Genomic DNA, 26147 nt, shown 5'->3' on the forward strand with positions numbered 1-26147 from the left:
CTTAATCAAGGGTGATTTTGCCTCCCAGGGGAACTTCGGCATATCTCGAGTGCTATTTTTGGTTATCACAACTGGTGGATCCTGTAGCATCCAGTTGGTAGAGGCCAGAGACATTATTAAACATCCTACAATGCAAAATGTCAATAATGCAGAGGTTAAAAACCCTGCCATGGCCTATCAGAAGACAGTTTTGGTAGATTCTTTGTTGAAATCCAGACATCCCTGTTTCTAGTATTCTTATCATCTACTAGTCCTATAACTCAAGGAATAAATGATGGCTTAGGCCAGTGTAGTTTAGTGTCAGTGAGTCCTCTGCTTCTATTAAATACTTTTTTTTGTTTTAGTTTTTTAATTGAAGTATGGTTGATCTTCAGTGTTGTGTTAATTTCTGCTGTACAGCAAAGTAATTCAGTTATACATATATGCACATTCTTTTTCATATTTTTTTCCATCACAGTATGTTGATTATAGTTCCCTATGCTATACAGTAGGCCCTTGTTGCTTATCCATTCTATATGTCATAGTTTGCGTCTGCTAACCCCAAACTCCCACTGAAGCCCTTCTCCACCTCTGTCCCCTTTGGCAACCACAAGTTTATTCTCTGTAAGTCTGTTTCTGTTCTGTAGATAAGTTCATTTGTGTCATATTTTAGATTCCACATGTAGGTTGTATCATACAGTATCTGTCTTTTTCTTTCTGACTTCACTTAGTATGATAATCTGTAGTTGCGACCATATGGCTGCAGATGGCATTATTTTATTCTTTTTCATGGCTGAGTAGTATTCCATTGTATATATGTACCACATCTCCTTTATCCATTCATCTGTCAGTGGGCGTTTAGGTCGTTTCCATGTCTTGGCTATTGTGCATAGTGCTGCTTAGAGCATTGTGTGGGGATGAGGGTGTGAATGTATCTTTTTGAATTATAATTTTGTCTGGATATATGCCCAGGAGTGAGATTGCTGGGTCATGTGGTAGTTCTGGCTTTTTAGTTTTTTGAGTAACCTCAATACTGTTTTCCATATTGGCTGCACCAGCTCACATTCCTACCACAGTGTACAAGCGTCCCCTTTTCTCCACCCCCTCTCCAGTATTTGTTATTCGTAGACTTTTTAATGATGGCCATTCTGACTTGTGTGAGGTGGTATCTCATTGTGGTTTTGATTTGCATTTTTGTAATAATTTGCAGTGTTGAGCATCTTTTCATGTGCCTGTTGTTTTAGTTGCCAAGTTGTGTCCAGCTCTTTTGTGACCCTGTGGACTATATTGCCTGCCAGGCTCCTCTGTCCATGGGATTTCCCAGGCAAGAATACTAGAGTCGGCTGCCGTTTGCTTCTCCAAGGGATCTTCCCAATTCAGGAGTTGAACCTGCATCTCCTGCATTCACACGTGGATTCTTTACCACTGAGCCACCAGGAAAGCCTGCATGTGCCTGTTGGCCATGTGTAAATACTCTTTTTTTGAACTATTCTTGATATTGATGCATAGAATTGTCACCAAACCTTTTTGGTTCTATTGTAGTTAGGGATTTGCCTTTTTCGTTTTGAAATTAGGACTCTACTTATACTCTTTAATCTTTAGAGACTTCTTCCATTTTATGTCATGATTCACAGGTCACTGATACCCTTTAGCAATTTTTATTCACAGATTTATTTTGACTAAAGCATCATTATAAGAGCTCGATGCTTTTTTAAAAATATAAGTTTATTTATTTTAATTGGAGGCTAATTACTTTACAATATTGTATAGATGCTTTCTTGAAATATTTTTTGCCTACTTTGCCCTTTATTCCTCTTTCAATATTTGACCTAAAAAACTTTAGTGGCATATGGAGAGGGAGAATTTAAAAGGACATACTGATAGTGAAGCACTAGAGTATCTGGAATGATCATTTGTCTGAAGCAGCTCTGAAAGTGAGCAGACTTGTTGGTTGTTATCATGACATGTATTTTGTTGTCAGGCACTTGTGAAACTAGGAGAGACACAGGATTGTATTCCAAAATGCTAAGTAGGATTATGTTATGAAAATGTCAGCAAGTACTAATAAAACAATATACGGTGATTTATGCTTAGTTGTTACACCGAAACCATAGTCGTTCGTTCTCTCACATGCAGGGACTTGGAATGTGAATGAAAGTGGGGAATTGCGTTGTTGAACCACTCCCTAAACACTTCTGGTCAGTCAGGTTTCCTTCTATAACTGGTTTCATGCCTTAGAAGCTCTGGAAAATGTACCTGTGGCCAGTTGTCCAAGCCTTCCCTCCCCTAACTCCAAACTTCCTTTTTCTTTTCCTGAGAGATGCAGTGGAGATGGAGGAAGGAGGCCAGTAAGTAGTAAAGTATTCCACTTTCTTCTCCTGTATTGTGCTTTCTTAGTAATTGAAACCAGTCGTGACTTTCCATGGACTGTTATTCCTGCTGTGGTGGGGACTCTGTGGTAGGTAACATCACAGCACAAGTCAGTGCTTTTATCTCTTAGTGACAAATATCATTGCTTACCTACCTCACTGTATACCTCATGGATTATTAAATATTTTTATTCTTAAGATATAACTGACTCCATTTGATTGTAAGAGGATTTATTAGTAAAGAATCATGATATCTTTAATTTTTTGATTAAAGATGGTCAGTCTTAGTTTTATTTCATTATACTGAGAGCTATCTGATTCACCACAGAGTATCTGATTCTCACGCTCCATAAGTTTTGCAGAGGTGGTATGTGTAATTTATCTTCTGTCCACTTAATTGACAGATATTTATTGAAGATTTGAAATATGCGTGAACCTTTCTCTTTGTCTATAACCAAAGTTACAGTTGGGATTTTTGACTCATGGAGGTATTAAAAAAGAACTTAGTAGAGAAAAGCTCTAAAGACTCAGATTCCCTTTTTAGCTTTTGACTTGTTGCAAAATAAAGTATTTTAAATCTCTGTAACCAGATTCTCTAGCATGGTCTCCATTAATTTGGTTTCTGTGTGTTTCACACTGAAGGAAAAAAATCAGAATCCCAAACTCTGAGCAGTAGGAACGTCAGAATTAGATTTTTTTAGAGAGCTGCACATTATTTTTTTGTTCTTTCATTTGTTACCCTTTTAAATAAATGAATGTATCTAACTCAGAGTGGCAAAGCAATCTTCTTTTCTAGGCAGTTTCTCTGCTGTGTGTTGGATAATGCTAGTTTACGTGGTGACTGTTACCATGTTTGAGGTTATGTTGTATATAAATAAAAATAAATGGTGTTTTTAAAAGGAGTCAAATATCCTGGGGGGAGATTCTGAGTGTTCAATTGCCAAATTTTCAAGTAGGTCATAGAAATTTGACTTAGATTTATTTATCACTACTTTATTATAAGTTTCTGGGAGGAAAAGAACACAATTTTGCCTTTGGCTTCTGACAAGGCAGAACAAATTTAGGTTCATTAGAAAACAAGAATAAATGTTAAAAAAGGAAAACAACCATAACTTTATTTGGCATGTTTCATCCCTATACACTGTGTAGAATTGTAATATACTTATTTTACGTGAGGTTGGTCATAACAACACCTGTTAAATGATGGTCTTTGTCAAGCAGCTAGTTGCATTGTTCTGATCCCTGGCCTTTTTTGCCTTCTAGAACTTCATAATATTTTGGTACAGGTTTTGAAATATCTAGGAGGAGCCTGGTAGGCCGCTGTCCATGGGGTCGCACAGAGTTGGACACGACTGAAGTGACTTAGCATGCATGCATGCATTGGAGAAGAAAACGGCAACCCACTCCAGTACTCTTGCCTGGAAAATCCCATGGACAGAGGAGCCTGGTTGGCTGCAGCCCATGGGGTCACTAAGAGTCGGACACGACTGAGTGTCTTCCCTTTCACTTTTCACTTTCATGCATTGGAGAAGGAAATGGCAACCCACTCCAGTGTTCTTGCCTGGAGAATCCCAGGGACGGGGGAGCCTGGTGGGCTGCCGTCTATGGGGTCACACAGAGTCGGACACGACTGATGCAACTTAGCAGCAGCAGGGCCAAAAGAGTTTTAGGGGTCTCTCCAGGTGGCATTAGTGGTAAAGAATCCACCTGCCAATACAGGAGACAGAAGAGGTGCAAGTTCAATCCCTGGATCAGGAAGATCCCCTGGAATAGGAAATGGCACTCCACTTCAGTATTCTTGCCTGGAAAATCCCATGGGCAGAGGAGCCTGGTGGTCTACAGTCCCTGGGGTCGCAAACAGTTGGACAAGACTGAGCATGTGAGCTCAAAGGGATTTTAAGCTGGCTAGTTCAGAAGTCCTAAGATAGAGCAGCACTGCTGCTTTGTTCAGGTTTTCTGGTGTCACCAAGGCAAGGTGACAGCATGCTCTCAGATACGCCTGTGACTTTTTCAGTGTTACCTTGATGAAACCCTAAGAAACACAGGGTCGTGAATTTGCGTTTGGGTGTTAGTTTTCCCCACACAACTCTAAAGACTCTGGAGAAGTGCACAAATCACAAGGCACTAAATAAGTATTAAATCAAACATTAATTTTTTTTTCTTCTTGCATAACTGTATTTCACTAGAATTGCTCCTGCTTTCCAGGTGCCTGAAGAACCATTTTTGGTGTGGTTAGTAGAGAAAAAGGAACTTTGATACAATTTCTTCTTAGTACAGTGAAAACATACTTGATATTTCATGCAGAATGTTTCTTTTTTTTTTTCTTGAGAATTACATTTTACTTAGTATTTATGAAAATGTTTATAAAATTATGTTTGTGTTTAGGTATAATATATTTTTGGAATCTATAGCTTGAAGATATTTTTAGTTTTAAATTTTTAGTTTTAAATCCATGTATTCTAAGCCAAAATTTCAGAGAGGGACTGTATTACCCTCCACCATTGTAAAGAGATCTCTAGTAGAGAAGGCTGTGAAAAGAAACTATTTTAGGAATGATGTTTAAGGCTAACTTAAAAGAACAAAGTGATACATTTTTGGTTTTCCATGAACCTATTATATGATTGGGCTTCCCTTGTGGATCAGATGGTAAAAAAAAATTTGCCTGCAATGCGGGAGACCTGAGTTTTTGATCCCTGGGTCGGGAAGATCCCCTGGAGAAGGGAATGGCATTTTTACCTGGAGAATTCCATGGACAGAGGAGCCTGGCAGGCAAGCTACAGTCCATGGGGTCGCAGAGATTCAGACACAGCTGTGCAGCTAACACTTTCACTTTCATTATATGATTAGATCACAATTTATATAGCCCTTCCAGTTTTAAATACTTTTGTTGCTTACATTTTTATGTTCTCAATAGTGTGATGAATATATTTGTATATAAATATTTGTCAGCACCTCTGATTCACTCTAAGAATTACTATGCTAAATGTTATGAACTTCTTTGCCAAATTGCTTTCTAGAAAAGTTGTGCTAGTTTACACTTTCATAGTTAGTGTTTATATTAGTACATACTTATCACATTCTCACCAGTACTGAGTACGGAAGCTACAAAATCTATGTGACCATTCACAGATTCTCAGAATTATAGACGGAAAATCTGAAGAGTTTGTCTGGTCCAACATTTTATGTAGGAGGATAGTGAGTCTCAGATAATTAAATAAAATAAGTTGAAGTCAGGTTAGAATTTTAGTTTTCTGGATTTCTTATTCAGTATTGTTTTTATCAGAGAATACTGCTTTATTATTTATTGAATGTTTATTATAGCATGATGAGTTGCTATACTGGGCAGTTTGATTTTTAAAAATCTAATCTTCCCAGTAACTCAAATGGTGAGTCGTTTGAAACTGTTTTACCATTTGTAGGGAAGAGGAGCTAAAGAGGAGAATGAGAGCAGTCTTCAAATGCTGAATGTGAGAAAAGGAAAATAGGTAGAATTCACAGGGAAATATTTTGGCTTAATATAAGGAAGAGCTCTCCTAAGGAGTACAGTAAGTGCTATTCACTAAAGAGAGAGGAGGCTGTGTTGGGTTTCACTGCTCTATTTTGAAAGTGTTTAAGCCAATTCTGTGTTTGCCAGGAATGTGGAAAACACATTCAATACATGTGGAGTCCATCTATTGACTAAGAAAACTAGTTGACTAAAGGTAGTGGATTCTAAAGAATGTGGTAGAGTACCTGGCATGAAGTTGAATGCCCAATAATGATAGCTATTATAAATTTTTATTATATCATATATTAGATAGATACCATGTAGTCCCTGAAGCTAGTGACAGAATAAGCAGAGATGTTAATAAGTAATGAAAGAAGTAGCAAAGAAAAATGGGGAGAGAAGCTAAAGCCAAACCTTTCTGTCTCAGAAAGCCAAAGGGACAGAGTTTCTAGGAGATAGTCGATTTGTTGTAAATATTAGATGTAGGTTAAAAAGAAAGACAAATATAATATAAAGATGAAAAACATACGACGAAAGAAATTAAAACCACCCATAATCCTCAATCTAGAGATAAAAGTTGCTCACATTTTATTCTTTTCAGATCTTTGAACATGAATTTAAAAGCATAAATGAGTAGATTTAGGTATATCACTAAACGTCTTGTTGTATATCTTTTATCACTTAAACATAAGCATATCTTGATGTCAGTAAATATGTATATGCATTGTAACTTTCTGTCGGAGCATAGAATCCATTACAGGATTGAACATAATAGTAGATATTCTGGTAATTTGTTTTCCCACTTTATGAACAGTGTTCACTTACCTCTGTCTTTGGTGCCACTTCATAGCTGAGGCTGTCTTTTTTGCCTCAACTGTATTCATCTTTTATTTAGCTATTATTTTCGGCTGCCCTGGGTCTTTGTTGCTGCACAAGCTTCCTCTGGTTGCGGTGAGCATGGGCTCCTCTCTAGATGCGTGGGCCGCTTGTGGTGGTGGCTTCTCTTGTGGCAGAGCATGGACTCTAGAGCGTGGGCTCAGAAGCTGTAGCACATAGACTTAGCTGCTCTTCAGCATGGGGAATCTTCCCTGGCCAGTGATCAAACCCATCTCCCTTGCACTGGCAGGTGGATTCTTAACCACTGGACCAGGGAAGTTCCAGTCCTTTAATTTTTTTTTCATCTTTTCTTACCCTCTTGCAGTCTGTTCTTTATACTTTTGAATGGACAAATGCCGTGACAAGCATTTTTGTACATACATCTTTGTATGTTTTTTGTTTGTTTGTTTGTTTTTTGGCTGCAGCATGTGGGATCTTAGTTGCCTAACCGGAAGTGAACGCACGGCCCCTGCAGTGAAAGCGTGGCATCTAAACCACTGGATCCCCAGGGAAGTCTGTTTTGTTTTTAGACTAATTAGTTAGAGGTGGAATTGCTGGGTCCGACTAATGGGTATGCATAGTTGAGATTTTGATATATATTGCAGGTTTGCCCCCATAAAGGTTTTTTAAAGTTTACTATTTTTAAATACCAGAAGATCCTTTTGCATATATGAAGGTCCCATTTCCCTATACCCTTGCCAACAATCTTTTTAATCTGATAGTCTTAGAAATTCTGGATCTCACTAAATTTCATACTAGTCTGTTACCTGTGAATATTTATGAGATTGCTAGAGAAAGGGTTAAGCTAGGGATTGCAAATATCGCTAATACCGTTGTTTCCTTTTCTGGGGTAGCAGTGGTTGATCTCGTCTGAATTAATTCCTTAAGGACAGTTATAATATTTGCTATACAAATGAAGTTCTTGAGTGAAGGGGGAAGAACTATAACAGAAAAACATAGTGCTTAACCTGATCCATTCAGTTCCAAGATTTTCTGTCATACTGCTTGTATACATGGGTGGATGTAGTGGAAATTAAATGTTACTGCCTTTGACATTTTTAAAGTGAGGGAAAAACTAGTAGAGGACTGTCATTTCGTAAATACAATTTAATTTATTTTTCTCCATTAAAGGAGTCCTTCCTGCCCAAAAGTACAGTTGTTGAACTTAAACCAAGTAAAAATTGTAAAATTTAATAAGCTCTCATATATGATTGGAAGTCTTATATATACTAGCTATGCTCTTAATTTTGCACTTATGGCCTAAGGAGATGTATTGGATGTCCACACCTAGGAGCTTCCAGGTTTGTTGTTTTCTTATTTTTATTAAAGCTAGATATCAGTGATTTTGTTTTGAATCTTCTTTTAGAGGCATTTTGTGCAATTTGTTTTGGCTGCTAAGGGAGAGTAGTTGCTGAACACCGATGGTTTGCCTGTGCTGCACCTTAACTGAGTGTAGGGATTTAAAATCGACAAACAAGAAATTATTAAAAAAATTGTTTGGGTTGCTATAACAGTTCATTTTGTTGTTATCTTAGAAGGAGAGAAGTTTCAGATTATATTCTCTGTGGTTACTAGGACTGCTGTGGGTGATCTGTGTGGCCGTTGTACCTACGTGGAATGGGGATAATGTCACCTAGACTTTGCAGAACCATCTGAATAAGATGGCAGGGAAAGTGAAGGACTGATTGTCATGTAGGGAGAACAGATATACGAGAGACTGAATTTAGTCTGTTGACTCTTGTCAACACATGGTTAAACTGAAATCCGGCAAGTGTATCGAACCTTGCATTGTGCTTAGAAGGATTGAGCGAATTTTTAATTTAATCTTGAAGGTAGATTGGCTATAGTTGAAGCTAAGTAAAATGAGTATGTTTTAATTAAAATCTTTGGTTGCAGGTTAAGAAGAAAACCTAGCTTGTTGTGAGCAAAATGGAATTTATTAGGTCATTGTTGAGTCTCATTGAATGTAAGAATAAACCTTTAGCACCTTAGTTTAAACATGTGAGTTCAGCAAAACGATTAAGGGTAAGATTGGGCCCACCTTGTTCAAGTGCCCATTCCTTGTCCAGTTTGTGATGGCACAGAATATGTGCATGAGTACTAAGCTGCTTTAGTTGTGTCTGACTCTTTGTGACCCTATGGATTGTAGCCCACTAGGCTCCTCTGTCCATGGGATTCTCCAGGCAAGAATACTGGAGTGGGTTGCCATGCCTTCCTCCACGGGATCTTCCCGACCCAGGGATTGAACCCGAGTCTGGTATTCTCCTGCATTGGCAGGTTCTTTACCACTAGCGCCACCTGGGAAGCCCTATGGAATATGGAACCATCTAATAAATATATCTGTGGTTATAGGAGGCCATTGGGATGTCAAGTGGGGTATAAGTCCTTAAGGGAACATGGACTTGTGGCGAGCTGAATGGGCATTCTCTGAGATGTCTGTTATATTTTTGCTTTATATAGTGGATTACTTTTTATGTTTAGTACTCAGAAACCTTTAAGAGTTATTTATGCATTGTTTATAGTTTCATTTTAATATAAATAGAGAATAAGACTAAATCCTTTTTGATTTTTATATATCTTAGGCACTTTTTATGTTTGAGATGGCAGCACCTAGGAATAGCATAGTTCCTGCCATATAACACCCTTAGCAAATACTAGTGGTTGAATGAGTACTAGAGAGGAAGCAAGGCTCATTCGTAGGTGGCCTTGAATAACAAACTTACAGAGTGAACACTCGCTCCTCCAGAGTGACCTGGCAACTGCCTTTTAGATTTTTCTTTTCATTGGATTTCTTTTTTTTTTATTAGGCCAAAGTGAAAAGCCTTTTATCTTGTGAATCACTGAACCAAACAAAAAGAGTTTACTGAGTTCCTTTTGAGGTGCATTTTTTGGGGTCTCTAGTTATGTATTGTCATGCATGCTTATAAAGACTTTTAAAGCCAAATGTTCGATGAAAACATTTTAGAAACATAAAATGTAGCACAGCAAAGTGTTTAAAGTCTTCAGTGGTTAGATATTGCTAGATATTCCACCTTCAAAGTGTAGCTGTACTCTGCCTCTTCCCACCTCTGCAGCTACCACCCTAATCCAAGGCTTCAGATTTCCTCTCTAACTGTGCAGAACAGCTTCCTAAATGGGCTCCCTGCATTCACTTTTATCCCTTGATATTGTGTAATCCAAAGGACATGACTTAACTTGGATTACTCACAGCCCTGCTGAAAATTCTCCATATTGCATAGGAACCTGGAATGTTAGGTCCATGAATCAAAGTAAATTGGATGTGGTCAAGCAGGAGATGGCAAGTGTGAACATTGACATTTTAGGAATCAGTGAACTAAAAATGGATAGGAATGGGCAAATTTAATTCAGATGACCATTATATCTAGTACCGTGGGCAAGAATCCCTCAGAAGAAATGGAGTAGTCCTCAAGTCATCAGAGGTGTCCAAAATGCTGTACTTGGGTGCAATCTCAAAAGAGAATGATCTCAGTTCCAAGTCAAACCATTCAGCATCACAATAATCCAAGTGTATGTCCCAGCCACTGATGCTGAAGAAATTAAAGTCGAACGGTTCTGTAAAGACCGACAACACCTTCTAGAACTAACACCAAAAAAAAGTTGTCCTTTTCATCATAAGGGATTGGAATGCAAAAGTAGGAAGTCAAGAGTTACCTGGCTAACAGTCAAGTTTGGCCTTGGAGTGCAGAATGAAGCAGGGCAAAGGTTAGCAGAATTTTGCCAAGAGAACGCACTGTTCATAGCAAATACCCTCTTCCAACAACATGAGAGACGACTTTACACATGGACATCACCAGATGGTCAGTACTGAAATCGGATTGTTTCTACTACCCTATCTAAAAGAGAACCCTTCATCCACTGTCAATCTTTCATTCTGTTTTACTTTTCCTCATAGCACTTATAACTTGACGGCATATGTTTGTATCTATTTCCTCTTCTAGGTGCCAAGCTTTATAGGGGCAGGAATTTTGTCTTTTTAAAAAATTTTATTTAATTTTAACTGAAGGATAATTGCATGGAATTTTGTCTGTCTTATTCACTCCTGTATCCTCAGTGCCTTGCACATAATGGACACTCAGTAAATATTTGTTGACTACGTGAATAAATATACATGTTTATGTACTCTGGGTAGTCAGTGGGGGATATGGTGTATTACAGACCTAGCACTGGTAAATGTGAGGGTAACTGTTGAATTTAGCAGATAGCAAGAAAAAAGTCATTAGCATCCCATAGCATGTATATATTTTTTAGAAAGTTGGTGGAAATGGTTGTTTTTGTAGTTAGAATTGATGTTTTATCAAACCACATTTGGTTATGTTTCGTTTAAGATGAAGACGATGACTTTGTGTGTAAGAAGACAGCCTCTAAATTAAAAGAAAATGGAGGATCTACAAATAGTTATCTTGGAGCATCAAACATGAAAAAGAATGAGGAAAACACTAAGACCAAGAATAAGCCTTTGTCACCAATAAAACTTACCCCCACATCAGTGCTTGATTATTTTGGAACTGGAAGCATCCAAAGATCAGATAAGAAGATGGTGGCAAGCAGAAGAAAAGAGGTGAGTGTTTTCCACGCTGGCAAGAATGTTCAGGATTTGTCCCCGTTCACTGTTGTTAATAAGAGGTGAAATGTGAATTTTATAAATAGATCAACATTTTATTGATGAAAATAATTTTCCTATGGGTAAAAGGTGTGGATGCTGTTTTGGAGAATGAAGAAATTGGCATATCACACATTGAAGCTTCTAATATTTGAAAGTGGGAAAAGATCATTTAAATCATGAGAATAAACTGTAATTCTTAGTGTTTAAATACTCAGAATGTAAACTAATTTTACCGTTAACCTCAGCTAGACAAAACTGGACAACATAATTGTTCCCAAGTGAGGTCATGAATACGTAACTTAGAATAGAGCCCACCCATTCTGTACATTTGACCTCTCAGGCTGATGGTTGGATTTATTTTTTTTGGACACTTAGGAAACAGAAATACAGATAAATAAAGTAGTTCCCTGCGTGGAAACCTGGCACGTGGTGTGTGTGTGTTGATTTCACTAGTGCCTCCATAAGACAGTGTAATTTCTCTCACTATTGGTTTGCCAGTGTTGGGCTATTTCTGAAGTCAAGACATTAGATAGTATTTTGGGGATATTTCTTTTGGATATTTCAATAGAATATGTGAGAATCATCTGTCTGTAGGATATTTGCTCATTAGGAAATTGAATGTGATCATGGAGTAGATGTGAACATAATTTTTTGGCTGATGCTGCGTTGAGACTATATTTATCTCTCATTGATGTATTGGGTTAGCCAAAAAGTTCATTCAGGTTTTTCCATACGGTTTTACAGAAAACCCAAATGAACTTGTTGGCCAACCCAATATTTATTCATCTATGTTTAAAAAAAAAGCACCTTATTTTGAACTTAAGGTTTATGCTATTCTTGCTTGATTTCTTTGAAATATAGCCTTCACAAAATGCAGATGATTCCAGATTAAATGATGAAGCCATCGCCAAGCAATTACAGCTTGATGAAGATGCAGAGGTATTGGCATTTTCATTAGATAGTCGTAATCATTGGAGTTGTCACTTACTATTTAGTCTACTCAGGAGACAATTAGAGTAGTCTTATTTTGAATTGAGCCTCATTCTAAGAGTTATGTGTAAAATAAGTTAAGATCTAAAACTATATGAAAACCTAAGTTTATATAAAAGATAAATGATGAGAGCAGAGGATAATTGTTTAAAGATTTATTTTTAGATTTCTTTGAATGGAAGCTTCCTTTAGTATAATTAAAATAATTTAACTTGGTCATATCTCTTTTCACTATGGACAATCTCATCTACTTCTGTGGCCTTAAGTAGTATGCATGTGTTAGTGATTCCCTAAATCTACCTTCATTCAGAGTACTGTTTGTGGTAAACCTGTTCCATTCATTTAATAAGTGTTCACCGAGCACTTACTGTGGCACACTTCTAGTTGTTAAGGCTACTGCAGTTAAAAAAAAATAATGTCATTATAAATGCTATGAGGACAAGTAAAGGGATAGCTGCTTTTGGGGGCAATCAGTCCCTGGTGGCTCAGATGGTAAAGCGTCTGCCTGTGATGCGGGAGACCCGGGTTCGATCCCTGGGTTGGGAAGATCTCCTGGAGAAGGAAACGGCAACCCAACCCACTCCAGTACTCTTGCCTGGAGAATCCCATGGACAGAGGAGCCTGGTAGGCTACAGTCCATGGGGTCACAAAGAGTCGGACATGACTGAGCGACTTCACTTTCACTTTCAATGGGGTTATTTAAATAAGAGATTGGGAAACCCCTCTTAGGGAGTGACATTGGGGCATAAATTTAAGTGGTAAGCTTCCCTCCACTTGGAGGAAGATTTCCTCTAAACAGAGAAAAGCAGGTGCAAGCCTCCTGAGGTAGAAATGTTTGAGCTTGATGACTTTGAAAGAAATAGCAGCAAATCTTGTTAAGTCATGACTGGTCTTTGGTACCTACCAGAAGGACTTGGGATGGAAAGGAGTCTGGATTTTAGTCTCTGTGAGATGAGAAGCCATTGGAGTACTGAATAGAGAAATGACATGACTTGATGGATCTTAAAAGAAAATTATTTGGGCTGCTATGAAGGTAATAAACCATGGTGGGGCAAAATCAGATCAGTTTGGGGACTGTTAGAGTGAGTGGGGGGCAAGAGACAATGTTGGCTTGTACCAGGGTGGTGGTAATGGAAGAGGTGGTGAGAAGTGGTCACAATCTGTATGTGCTTTTTGAAGATATAACCTTCAAGTTGTTGCTGATAGATTGAATGTAAGGTATGAGGGAAAGAGAAGATTCAAAGATAACTCCATGTTTTTTTTGGTTTGGGCAACTAGGTGAATGGTGTTATCATTTATAAAGACTGGAACATTGATACAGGGAAGTCAAGAAATCTGTTTTGCTCAGAAATGCCTGATAGGCTTCCAGATGGAGATGCAGAGTGGGTAGTTGGTAGAGGAATCTGGAGCTCAGGGGAGAGGTCTAAGCTGAAGATACTTATTTGGGATCAGCAGCATTTGAATGGTATTAAAACCAGTGTAACTAGATGAGATCATGGAGAGAATGTAAACAGGAAAGAAGTGTCAGAATTGAGCTCTGGGCCACTGTTAACAATGAGAGGTCAGGAAGAGGAGGAGGATCATGCAGAGGAGATTTACCAAAGTGGCTAGGAAAGTGGAGCAATCAGGAAAGCTTGGTATTTTATGGGAGCCAAGTGAAGAAGGTTATTTTAAGGACAAGTGTTCATCTCTGTCAGAGGCTCCAGACCTTGGTGCCTGTTGTTTGAACCCCCTTCCTATTTATTAGCTTAAATGTCGCTCTCTCATATTCCCTAAACTATGTAAGACATCCCTTCTGTGTACTTTACTGAACCCCCTGTACCTACTGTTAACATCTAAATGTCTTCCTGTCTGTCGACTTTAAGCTCTGTGCCGGGGTGTTTATGTCACAGCTATTGTACATCAGCGCCCGTTTTAGTGCTTGGCAAGGAAGAGGCTCTTGACAGCAGTTGTTGTGAGAGGACAGTATCCCAGTCTTCTGCAGTGTATGTTGCTGTTCACGTTTTATTGATTTGGCAGTTTATAGTTTGTGTTTTCAAAATCTTTTTCCATCTTACTGTCTATACTGAATTTTATAAACTACATACAGGTATCCATGTGACTCAGGCTAGCACACATGGCCTAGGTAAAACTGTGGAGTGAGTTTTAGGGACCTGACTTCTTATCTGTCCCAGATACTGAAGGCTTACCCTATCCTTTCCAAACCAGGTGTGGCGCTTTATATCACAATCCTCTATTTTCCCATTTCTGTCACATTCTTTCAGAATCTTGTTTGGGTAATTTATTAGTCTATGAAGGACTTTCAGGGTGTTAATAACTGACTGATGCTGTCCTTCTTAATTATCCCTCTAAGAGCTTCTGTTTTCCTCCCCTCCCCTTCACTTTCACCTTTTTGTTTATTCATTTAGTGAATGTGTGCCCAGAATCTAACTTGCAAGTCAGTATGTTAAACACTATCTGCTATGATAAACATTATATTAAAATATAAGACTTTTGATCACATAATACCATAATTACCAATAATGAATTTCTAATGGAAGTATTTACATTTCTTCTGAAACAATTAGAATCCTGTTTATTAGAAGTATACTACTACATAGTGTGAAATTTTAGAAAAATGTAAATTTCAACCAGAAATCCTTGCAGGACCACTAGAAGTTTAGAGTTTAGAGGAACTTTATATGATGAAGTTTGTTTGTTTGTTTTAGAAATTAAATGTGTAGTTCAGTTATGGTAAAGAAATGCTAGGCAACAGAGAGCATACTGATGTGCGCCTGTCTGGCTTGCTTATAGTTCTGTGTAACTTGAGTTAATTCATTTTATAAACAAGAGGAGACTTGGTTACTGAGTTCTTACCAGGCTTATACCAGTTTGCAAATCTTTTCTTTTGGATTGTTTTTGAGGTCCTTTCCTTTGTTTGAATAAGGTATTGTATTAGGCCATTTTATCAAGGAGCATAAATTTATAATGACAAATATAATCTGTTTCCACACATTCTCTTCTAGAAGAGTTCCATTTAATTGAAAGTAAAAATAGTAATATTTGGAAATAACAGCATGGTAACTAGAATGTCTGTGTGTTATATTAGCATGTTAGGAAAACTGGTATAATGACTTAAATTTTCAGAAGTTAAAACAGAGAAATTACTACTGTGTTGTATACCTTAAACTAGTATAAAATTGTTAAGTCTGCTATACTTCAGTTAAAAAAAAAGAACAGATACATTTGAGTTAGTAATTGAAAATAGAAGTTTGATGATATTAGTGATAGTTGCATTGTATGTATCTTACTGTCATGTGCAAAGGAACTATATAATTTTCTTGATTTATTTAGTTTTTTGTGTCCCCACCCAGGCTATTGCTTTTTGTGTTAGGATAATGATTCTTTTCTGAGCCCTTCTTAGAGTTTAGAATACATAGAAATGAGAGATCTGTAAGTATTGCATTGGGACCATTAAGAAAAAGCTAAAGACTTGGATCTTTATGCTCAGATCCATCTATCTTGCCTGCAAAATTAACAATAAATGTTCTGCAATCAAATTTGGCTTAGCAAAGCAAACCTGTGATACTTAACTTCTAAGTGAAAAAATGTCATAGTTACTTTCTAGAAAATCTTTTTCCAGTTTCTTTTAAGTATCACGAACCGAACATTTTAAAGCTTTTTATTTATAAAAAGAAAAAAAAGCAACTCACTGTGTTGACACTTTTTACAGCTGGAGAGACAACTGCATGAAGATGAAGAGTTTGCCAGAACGTTAGCCATGTTGGATGAAGAACCCAAGACCAAAAAGGTAGTGTTTTACCGGCTCTTTGCATTCTGAATATACAATACAGATCAGTGTTTCCTTTCAGACCTTTGTATCTTAGGCTTTGGAGATATAACCATGAATAACTCTTCTGTCAGATCAGATTAGATCAGTCGTTCAGTCCTGTCCTACTCTTTGAGACCCCATGAATCGCAGCACACCAGGCCTCCCTGTCCATCACCAACTCCCGGAGTTCACTCAGACTCACGTCCATCGAGTCAGTGATGCCATCCAGCCATCTCATCCTCTGTCGTCCCCTTCTCCTCTTGCCCCCAATCCCTTCCAGCATCAGAGTCTTTTCCAGTGAGTCAACTCTTCGCATGAGGTGGCCAAAGTACTGGAGTTTCAGCTTTAGCATCATTCCTTCCAAAGAAATCCCAGGGCTGATCTCCTTCAGAATGGACTGGTTGGATCTCCTTGCAGTCCAAGGGACTCTCAAGAGTCTTCTCCAACACCACAGTTCCAAAGCATCAATTCTTCGGTGCCCAGCCTTCTTCACAGTCCAACTCTCACATCCATACATGACCACAGGAAAAACCATAGCCTTGACTAGACGAACCTTTGTTGTCTTCTAGAGAGATGCTTAAAATTATTTCAGTTAATGAAAATGTTTTGGGGAAGCTCATTGAGAAACTTATTCTTCCTAAAGGAAGATCGATAGGACCAAAGCTAATCAGAACCCTTCTTCACAAAAAAACAAATTGTAACTTTGGCTTTCTGTTCCAAAGAGGTTCTTATGTACTTCTTCAGAGAATAACACTGATAAATAAACATTTCAATGGAATCTAAAGTTTAATAACTATAATATTAATTACTGTCTTTTTTTTTTTTTTTAATTACTGTCTTTTTAAAAGCATAATTTGTTGTTTGTAGCTAGCTAACTTTAAGATCTGTATTAGGACAGTCTCAAATAGTGAGTATTTTGGGGAATCTCTGAAAGCATCAAGATTTTTTTCTTTAAGCACTTGATCTCCAAAAAATTAGCCTTATTTCTGTGAATCACACTCTGTTAATATTGTCAGTATCAATCGGACCGTTTTAAGAGATTTTACAGCAGGCAGATGTAAGGCAATGTAGGGAATGGTGGAGACTTTGTCATTAGAAAAGCCTTATTATTTCATCTAAAGACATTCAAATTGAAAATACTGCATTATACACCCCAATTGTGACCTTTCTGCAAAATGGAGTTTTGAAGAGCAGTGGAGAGAATGGACATTTTTTTCTTTTTTGAGAAAGTACTCTGTTTTTCTTTTGAGCTTCAGATTGTTGTTAGTCTTTTGGGTTAGATTTTAATTTTTAACTGCATGTGATGTGCTAACAGTTTGAGAATTGAGATGAAAGCAGCAGAAACAAGGCTTTCATTTTCAGCGTCACAAGTGGGGAACAACTGGGATAGGTTTTTTTAGGTCTGTTTTTATACTCTTTCATCTGTTTCCTCATCTGTAAAATTGAAAGTAATTAAACATGTTTCATCTGCCCCAGAAATTTTGTGTAAGAATGAATTAAAATTTATTGCATTGTTTTGCTACTTTGGAAGATGACCCTTAATCTTTGGTTGATTTTAACAACATACTTTGTGGTAAAAGTTTTCCTGTTGTCGCATTTGACACTTTTTTACATTTTCTTAGGCTGAAAAGGATGCAGAAGAAAGAGAGACATTTTCATCTGTACAAGTCAATTTATGTAAAGCAGAGAAACCTAAATATCCTCATAAAGGTAAAACTAGCAGAACAAAGTAAGCCGGAACATTTATCTTTATAGAAGAAACTTCATGTAACCTTTTGTTTAAACATTTGTCCAATAATTGCCTGGTATTTTTTTTTTTTAATTAACTTATTTTAATTGGAAGATAATTACTTTACAATATTGTGATGGTTTTGCTATACATCAGTATAAATCAGCCATAGGTATACATGTGTCTCCTCCATCCTGAGCCGCCCCCCCCACCTCCCTCTCCACCCCATCCCTCTAGGTTGTCACAGAGCACCTGTGTGACAGGTGCCTGTCACATGGTGATGGGTTTGGGTGCTCTGCTTCATATATCAAACTTGCACTGGTTATTTGTTTTACATACGGTAATGTATGTTTCAATGCTATTCTCTCAAATCATCCCACCCTTGTCTTCTCCCACTGAGTCCAAAAGTCTCTTCGTTACATCTGTGTTTCCTTTGCTGCCTTGTATATAGGATCATTGGTACCATCTTCTAGATTGTATACAGTTAATATACAGTATTTGTCTTTCTCTTTCTGACTTCCTTCACTCTGTATAATAATTGCCTGGTATTCTTAGGTTGACATTATTTCATAGTACTGGAGCATGTTCTACTTAGATGCTTGGCAAACTGTGTGGTTGTTAGCTGGTACAGAATGCCTGTCTGCTCTGTAATTGTTGTTTGGGTTCATGTTAATTTCCAAGTGTAGTGCAAGTGTGTGGACTTCAATACATGAAGACAAAAGACTAGATGTTTCAAGCTTATGTAGTTGAATCATCATCGTCCAGGTCCTCTGAAGCTCTTCTGCTAGTTGTCTGTAGGTTTTAGTTTTTTTTCAGTTGTCCAGGTATCTAAGCATGTGCTACTGGTTAGATGCTAATAGATGGGCTTAATCTCATAAGTATTAATGTATCTGTTCATATAATTTTAGTCTTGAAATCCCAGGATTCTTTCAGACTTTATTACAAGCAGAATTTTTATGTGACAGGATATTCTAATTAGTAACTTTTCTCTGTGAATTTCGGATCATTGAAGTTTATCTGTGGAATAAAGTCCATGTTCTCAGATGTAGTTTACCATTTCATTTCAATTAATGAATAATTTATAGTTAAAAAGGCAGATCTCTTATTTTGAACTGGTTACACAAGGAAGTAATATACAAATATTTAATTAAAAAAGTTTTGTATAAACTTAAAACTAAAATTTTAATGTGAATGTTATGAAGTCACCATATAACAATATGTCCTACTAAGATTATTCTTAGTTGAAAAATGAAAAAATAGTCTTGATATTGGGTATCATTTTGCAAAAACAACATTTATAATCCTTTCTTTCTTCCTCATAAAAACAGAACAATTTTCAGATGAAAGAAAGAACTTCAGCCCTAAGAAGCAAACTAAGTGTGAAGGTTCAAGACAATCCCAGCAACGTTCCAGGTCATCAGCTCATAAAACAGGAGAAACTTCTCCAAAAGCCAGTTCTAAGCTGGCACTTTTGAAAAAAAAAGAAGAGAGTTCTAATAAAGAAACAGAGTTTATGGCCTCAAAAAGAAAAGAAAATGTTATTGAGTTAAAAGAGACAAGAACTCCTAAGAAAATCAAAAGTTCTCCAGCTAAAAAAGAGGTAGACATTTTCGAAAAGGGTATCATTGAGGGGGTTGTGTGTTGGTCTGGTTTGTTTTAAAGTTTTGTCTCTAACTTTATAAGGCATTATAGTATCTTAAAGATACTCTCTTATTTAAAGATGCTGCTGCAGAATATAGGTTATTATTAATAATATAGCTAAATAAGCCCGTATGTATTGAGGGTTAATGTGTATCAGATACTGTGCTCATACAGGTGATATGTCATGTAATCTTCACACAAGAGATATTTACTTTTATTATTCAACTTTTGAAGATGATAAAACAGGCTGAAAGGGCTTAAGTAGCTTTCCCAAGATCATCTGGTGAGTACATGGCAGAGTCATTTTGAACTCAGGTCCTCTAAGGCCAGTAAAAAGTAATGTAATATTGTGGCTCTGAACATGGACTCTGGAGCCAGTTTTGGATCATAGTTCTGCCACTGGGCAGATATGTGACCTCGGTCTGGTTACTTCCCCTCTCTCTGCTTTGGTTTCTTCATTTGTAAAATTGGGATAATAATAGTATGCAATGAGATAATGTGTATAACTGCTTGGAACAGTGCCTGGTACATAATACATGCTATATAAATTTTGGCTATTATTATTATTAAAATAACTTATTTGGAATTGTCCTGAATGTATGCCTTTTTGCTCCTGTTTAACAGGAGCAAATCATTTTCAGAGGGATAAACAGTGAAGGAATGCAGAATGACTTTTATTTATATATTTATTTATTTATTTTTCAGAATGACTTTTAGAAGTTTTTTTGTTTTCATATGTATTTGAGAATTGTTTCTTAGAGTCTCCAGTTTGAAACCACCTTATTAGGATCATAAGAGAAGCCACTGTTCCTTCAAGCCTCTTTGGCACTTGCAGTTAAAAGCAGAATATTATCTATTTTAAGTGCTCATTACCATTATTTTTTAGTGAAAAACTGAAATGCTGGATGATTTCTAGATGCTTTTGTTTTTGGTCAGTGCTAATAAATATGCTTAAGGGGACAATTAACTTTTTGGTCTCAGATTTTTCTTCGCAAAGTACTTAGCTGGAGAATGAATATTTTTTTCAGACACACTAAACATGTTCAGTTTATAGACGCTTGTCTATTTTTATTAAAGCAGAATAATTTAAAAATGATACTGTTGCTATTCACCTTATTTTTCAAAGTTGAAATAGAAATGACTCAGAGAACTTAAGTAGTTTTGGGAACATGAAAGTCTGTTTTATAAATTCAGTCTATCTCAGTCAAATAATTTTGACTTCACAAATGAATGTGCTTTAGATTTCTTTTATAATTTGTTTATAATTCAGTTATTTTTTCACAGAATTATTGTTATAAATGATTTTCCCATTTTGGCATGCATTGTACTTTCCTGTGACACTAGTTAAAAATATGATTTCCTCGGGCACGTGGTCTGGGCAGGTGTATTTCAACAAGCTTCTGAGATGATATGGTTGCATACCACCATTTGAGAGCCACTGATAAAAAGTAGGATTAGAGTCTAGGATTAGCCTATAGCCTATGGCACAATTAACTCAAAACCAAAGCAACTTATTTTCTTTTGTTGATTAAATCATCTGTTTGTATAAAAGTGGTATTTTGTCTATTCTCAGAGGACTTTGAGGTGGCTTACAAGTTAACAATAATGTAAAATTAGGAAGTGGAAAAAATGACAGAGATCATTCTTGTAGTAGTTCTTAATTATCTAAGATGTTCTTCCCCCAAATGTACACATGCTGGTTATACCACCTATCTCTGGGTCAAAAACTTGGAGTGCATCCAGGGATTACAGTTTAAAAGATTTCCCCAGTATTTTCTGAGAGATACCCATGGTCAGATCCCTTGAGAGAAGCAGAATAGGAGAGATTAGACCCAGAAGGGAGAGTGGTGGCATACAGAATGTGTCTGCTTTTTGGAGTATAGCTCGCTTCTCATTTGAGCCAGGTGTTTATATAAAGCCATTAATTCTCAGACTGTAGTGCCTGTTTCCCCAGGAGTACAGGGGATAAGTTATATTAAGGGTATTCAGAGCCATTGTCTAAAAATAGTATATTTTCTTCTGTGATCGTTTACTTGGGAAAAAATTAATTTTTCCACTGAAATACACATGATATACTATGGAATAGAATTTAAAATTCACGTGAATTTTTGAAATAAAATACATCTTTTTGTTTTGTGGCTTGGGGCTAGCAGCTTGGCTTGTATGCTCAGTCTACCCTGAGGTTTGTGCCTTTAGAGAGAGTTGAAGGGTTTAAGAAGGGCTTATGACAGGGCTGTTTGTAAGCCTGGCGTGTGTAGATCGGGACGTACCTATGTGGTTGAAAATGTTAGTATCAGGATCAAGCACCGAAGTGACTTACTGTTTGTTTATTGATAGGTATTTTTATTTATTTTTTGATATGTATTTTTAATTTTGTAAGAATTTTGCATGACTTTATTCATTTTTCTTTCCGTCTCCCCAAAGTCTGTAAGTCCTGATGAGGCTGAAAAGAGACGCACTAATTATCAAGCTTACCGAAGCTACTTAAATCGAGAAGGTCCCAAAGCTCTGGGCTCCAAAGAAATACCAAAGGTAAGAACACTGAGAGGGTGTTTCAAGGCCTCTGGTCTATGGGTCCCTGTATGTATTCACTATGTCTACAGTAGCAGAGAATTAATAATTAAAAATGAGCAGGGATTCTCTGGTGGCTCAGTGGTAAAGAATCTGCCTGCCAATGCAGGAGACATGGGTTCGACCCCTGGTCCAGGAAGATCCCACGTGCCGTGGAATAGCTAAGCCCGTGCGCTGCAGCTACTGAGCCTGTGCTCTAGAGCCTGAAACCGCAACTGCTGAGCCCATGTGCTGTAGCTGCTAAAGCCCACGTGCCCTAGAGCCAGTACTCTGCAACAGAAGTCACTGCAGTGAGAAGCCCTCACACTGCAAGTAGAAAGTAGCCCCCGCTCACCACAAGAAAAAGCCCACACAGCAGCAGACCCAGCACAGCCGAAAGTAAATAAATAAAAAAGAACAGGAAAACATTAGTCACCATCTTTACAAATTAGGATGTAGGATACGGCAGTCACAAGACTAATGCTTTTTGCCTTCATGGTACTTAATTATTATAATTGTGATATGTGCCATAAGGGAAAAAGCAGAGATTCTTTTAGGGAATCTGGTCCTTAAGTGGAGTTGTGGGTGGGGGAACAGTATGACCAGATTTGCATTTCAGGCTGAGCACTCTTGGCTGCTAAATATAGAGTGCAGTGGAGGCAGGGGGGAATAAATGCAGGCAGATCAATTAGGAGAGATGGTGAGAAATGATAGAGACTTGTCTAGAGTAGTAGCAGTGACCAGGCTGAGAAGTGAAGTAGCTTCAATGAAAAAGGAAAATCTATAGGACGTGGTGGTAATTGGGAGTGGGAACTGAGAAAGAATGAGCATGGGGTGATTTCCTCGTTACTGGTGTGAGCATCTGTGGGTGGATGCTGATAACCGCTGGAGGCAGAGCAGATTTGGAGAGATGATAATGAGTTCATTGTGACCATGCTGTGCTTTAGATGTATGCAAGGTAGCCAGGTGGAAATATTCAGTGGACAGGAGGACTGGAGCTCAGAACAGAAGTCACGATGGGATGCAAAAGATTGGGCATTATTGGCGTGTAGAAAATGTTTGAAGAACTTGATGTCACCTGGCAAACAAGGACAGAATGAGAAGAGACCTTGGACCTAGCTTCCTCATGAAGTGGAGGAGGGTGAAACCCAGAAACAGACGGAGGAGCAGCAGCCCCAGATAGAGGAGAGAAACCTGGTAAAGGTGGTATCACAGTAGCAAAGGGAGGAGAGAGTTTTAAAAAAACATTGAGGAGACTGAATATTGTCCACTGCGTTCAGTAATGTGAATGATCCTTAGTGATCCTAGCAAAAGTTTTGATAGAATGATCGAGGCAGAAACTGGTGGAAGTGGGTTGAAGAGTGAGTGGGAGGAGATGAAATGGAGGCAGCATAAGTAGATGATGTTGGTTGTGAAGGGGAGAGGAGAGAGAGGACTTCTAGCTATAATGGGAGGTGGCTTTAGGGGGAAAATGTGAGCGTCTTTAAGGTTTGTTGCTGTTCAGTTGCTCAGTCACATCTGATTCTTTTGCCACCCCGTGGGCTGTAGCCTACCAGGCTCCTCTGTCCATGGGATTGCCCAGGCAGGAACACTGGAGCCAGTTGCTGTTCCCTACTCCAGGGGATCTACCCAGACCAGGGATTGAACTGTCATCTCTGTAATTGGCAGGCAGGTTCTTTACCACTGAGTCAGATGCTTAAAGCATGTTTTTTTTGATGATGGAATTGATCTATCAGAAAGGGAGAGATTGAAGATATCCCAGAAAGAGAAGGATAATCAAAGGTACTATGAGGTTTCTGAGAATGTAGAAGGGTAGGGGATTCAGAACACAGATGGAGGTGTAGTTCCCATAATAAAGAGGGGCAGAGGATGAGCCAGAAGGGGCTAGTGGGCTGTGTAGGAGGCTGGAGGAAGATACCAGGCTTGCCTCCTGTATGAAAGATAAAAAAGCTTCTGCTTGAGAGGACTTGAGCCAAAGTGGTGTTCTTAGGGGGTGGCCAGGTTTCAGTGAAAGCAAGGTCATGGATGGAATATTGGAGAAGAGGTTGAGAATATTGGGTGGTTTGCTGGTCCTGCAATGAGAGTTCGAGAATGAAAGAGCGTGGTAGGGAGATCCACAAGGTCGTTTCAATCCTAGAGTCATAGGGACCTTGAGATGTTGTTAGTCAAACCTTTTCTCTCCAAACAGACTTACTACACTCCCCCTACCCTCCCAGCAACAGTTCTTCACCTGGATGGTGAAGGATTGAGCTTGTATTGGGGCAGTCTTTGAATTTTGCTTAGCTGCTTCTTTGCAAGCATGTTTTAAGTCTATGTTGATCTCAATCCTCTTTTCAAAAGTAATAAGTAACTTGGAATGACATATATTTTTCCTTTTGCTTGGGGTTATACCATATTGAACCATTGTGAAAGTAAAAAAAAATCTATACCTGTGCACAGTTCCAATTAAGGTTAAATGTCTTTCCATCTAGCCTTCTTTTGCCGAGTGTCTTTTGTCTTATCAGATTAACTTTTCAATCAAGAGATGGTATGATAGGGTAAGAGCTCAAACCTGTGTAGTTTTTTTCAGAATTGAAACTTTTTTTAGCAGAAGCAAGATATTCTGTAGGTGCATTACATCTGGTTGCTTACTTAAAGTTATACAAGTTAACTAGTAGTTTAAATATTTTTTAAACAGTGAGGATAGTATGAATGGATAATTTTAATAAGGTTTCCTAACCATACTGAACATACATTTTTTTGTTGCTGGTTTTATAAGCTTGTTAAATGTTAACCTACATAAGAATTTCTCAGGATTTAATTTCAGTTTCTGTGTATTGACTGTAAATTTCCTGCAGATTTTTTCATGCTGAGATTATTTATGATGTCAAATGAGAAAAATCAACTTCCTGCAGTTTTGATGCCAAATATTTCTTTGGAAAGCTACCATGTAATTTCCTCTCTGCTTGAACGTTTTGGTTTTTAGGGAGCTGAAAATTGCTTGGAAGGCCTTACGTTTGTAATCACAGGAGTGCTGGAGTCCATTGAACGAGATGAGGCCAAGTCTCTAATTGAGCGTTATGGGGGAAAAGTGACAGGAAATGTCAGCAAGAAAACAAACTACCTGGTCATGGGTCGTGATAGTGGCCAATCCAAGAGTGACAAGGTGGGTAGTGCTGTGTTCTCAGCACAGTGAAATAGCCTGCTTGCCTTGGCAGGCTCATGATGTGACCATACGTAGTAATGTCCTGTACACAGAGGGAAATGAGGAGAAAAAATGGAAAAGTAATTTCTTCTCTACGTTATTTCTTCTCCACAGAAGTGTTGTTTGTCTTTGACCCGGGATTTTGGTTTTCCAGCTGAAGGCACAGTTCCTATTGACTTGGCTTTCTTAGTGTAGTATTCTAGCCAGAATATTTTTTTTGAAGATAGAAGCAAATGCAGTTTTCCTCTAGAAGCAAAAGCAGTTTTCCTCTTCTTCTAGTCCTAAGTATTCCTATATATGCTGCTGTGGACTCCATCTTGAGTTTTTTAAGTGGAAACTCTCTTTTATACTTAGTTCCAAATAGTAGAATACCTGACTGTGGTTTTGACAAATAGCTGCTTATTTCCTTACCTTATGAGGATTCCAGAGGTGGGCAGTTGCTGGGGATGGTTCAGCCCCTCAGAGATGTAGCTGGACTTAGCTCTGTCCTTCACTTCTGTCTCCATGCATGTTGCCTTGTGTGGCAAGCTGGCTGCTGCTCTCAAGTTCACATTCAAGGCAGGAAGTAGGGGGCAGTGGCAAGATGTTACACTAGGTGTAACTGACCATAAGAATTTTCCCGGAAATACCTCTTACAGAATTCCACTTAAGTCTCATTGGCCAGAGCTGTCCTGTGGCCATTCAGAGTGATAGAGTTTGGGGAGGATGAAGATTCTTCTGATTCTTAGACCAGTCATAAGTCATCCCTTGGAGATAAACACACTGCAGTTCTGTTAGCAGGGGAGATGGTGGAGGAGGTCTGCTAGCCAGTCGAGCCTGGCAGAGGGTGTGAAGAGCTGGACTTAGGCCTTAGAGGCTTTGACCTTCTTAGGGTAGAGAGAAAGGGAAAGCAGTCCACAAAAGGGGC

General features: G+C 38.1%; 1 protein-coding gene and 1 non-coding gene across 7 annotated transcripts in view; both read left to right on the forward strand.

The window, feature by feature from the left end:
- Nucleotides 1–26147, forward strand: part of RFC1 (replication factor C subunit 1) — an 82098-nt gene that overhangs the window by 34539 nt on the left and 21412 nt on the right. For 4 of the 6 annotated variants that reach the window (XM_044945975.2, XM_044945973.2, XM_044945971.2 and 1 more), the window contains 7 exons: nt 11058–11290; nt 12197–12274; nt 16038–16115; nt 17759–17846; nt 19194–19465; nt 21931–22038; nt 25022–25201. In XM_044945975.2, the coding sequence (XP_044801910.2) occupies nt 11058–11290; nt 12197–12274; nt 16038–16115; nt 17759–17846; nt 19194–19465; nt 21931–22038; nt 25022–25201 (1037 nt within the window). Of the gene's footprint in view, nt 1–7136; nt 8013–11057; nt 11291–12196; nt 12275–16037; nt 16116–17758; nt 17847–19193; nt 19466–21930; nt 22039–25021; nt 25202–26147 lie in introns of all 6 variants that reach the window. The other 2 variants (XM_044945976.2, XM_044945974.2) reach the window with 2 other exon arrangements.
- TRNAH-GUG lies at nt 12800–12871 on the forward strand. The gene has a single exon. It is a non-coding gene; the product is annotated as a tRNA-His (tRNA).

This window comes from Bubalus bubalis, chromosome 7 (assembly GCF_019923935.1).
Source record: "Bubalus bubalis isolate 160015118507 breed Murrah chromosome 7, NDDB_SH_1, whole genome shotgun sequence".
NCBI classification, from domain to species: domain Eukaryota; kingdom Metazoa; phylum Chordata; class Mammalia; order Artiodactyla; family Bovidae; genus Bubalus; species Bubalus bubalis.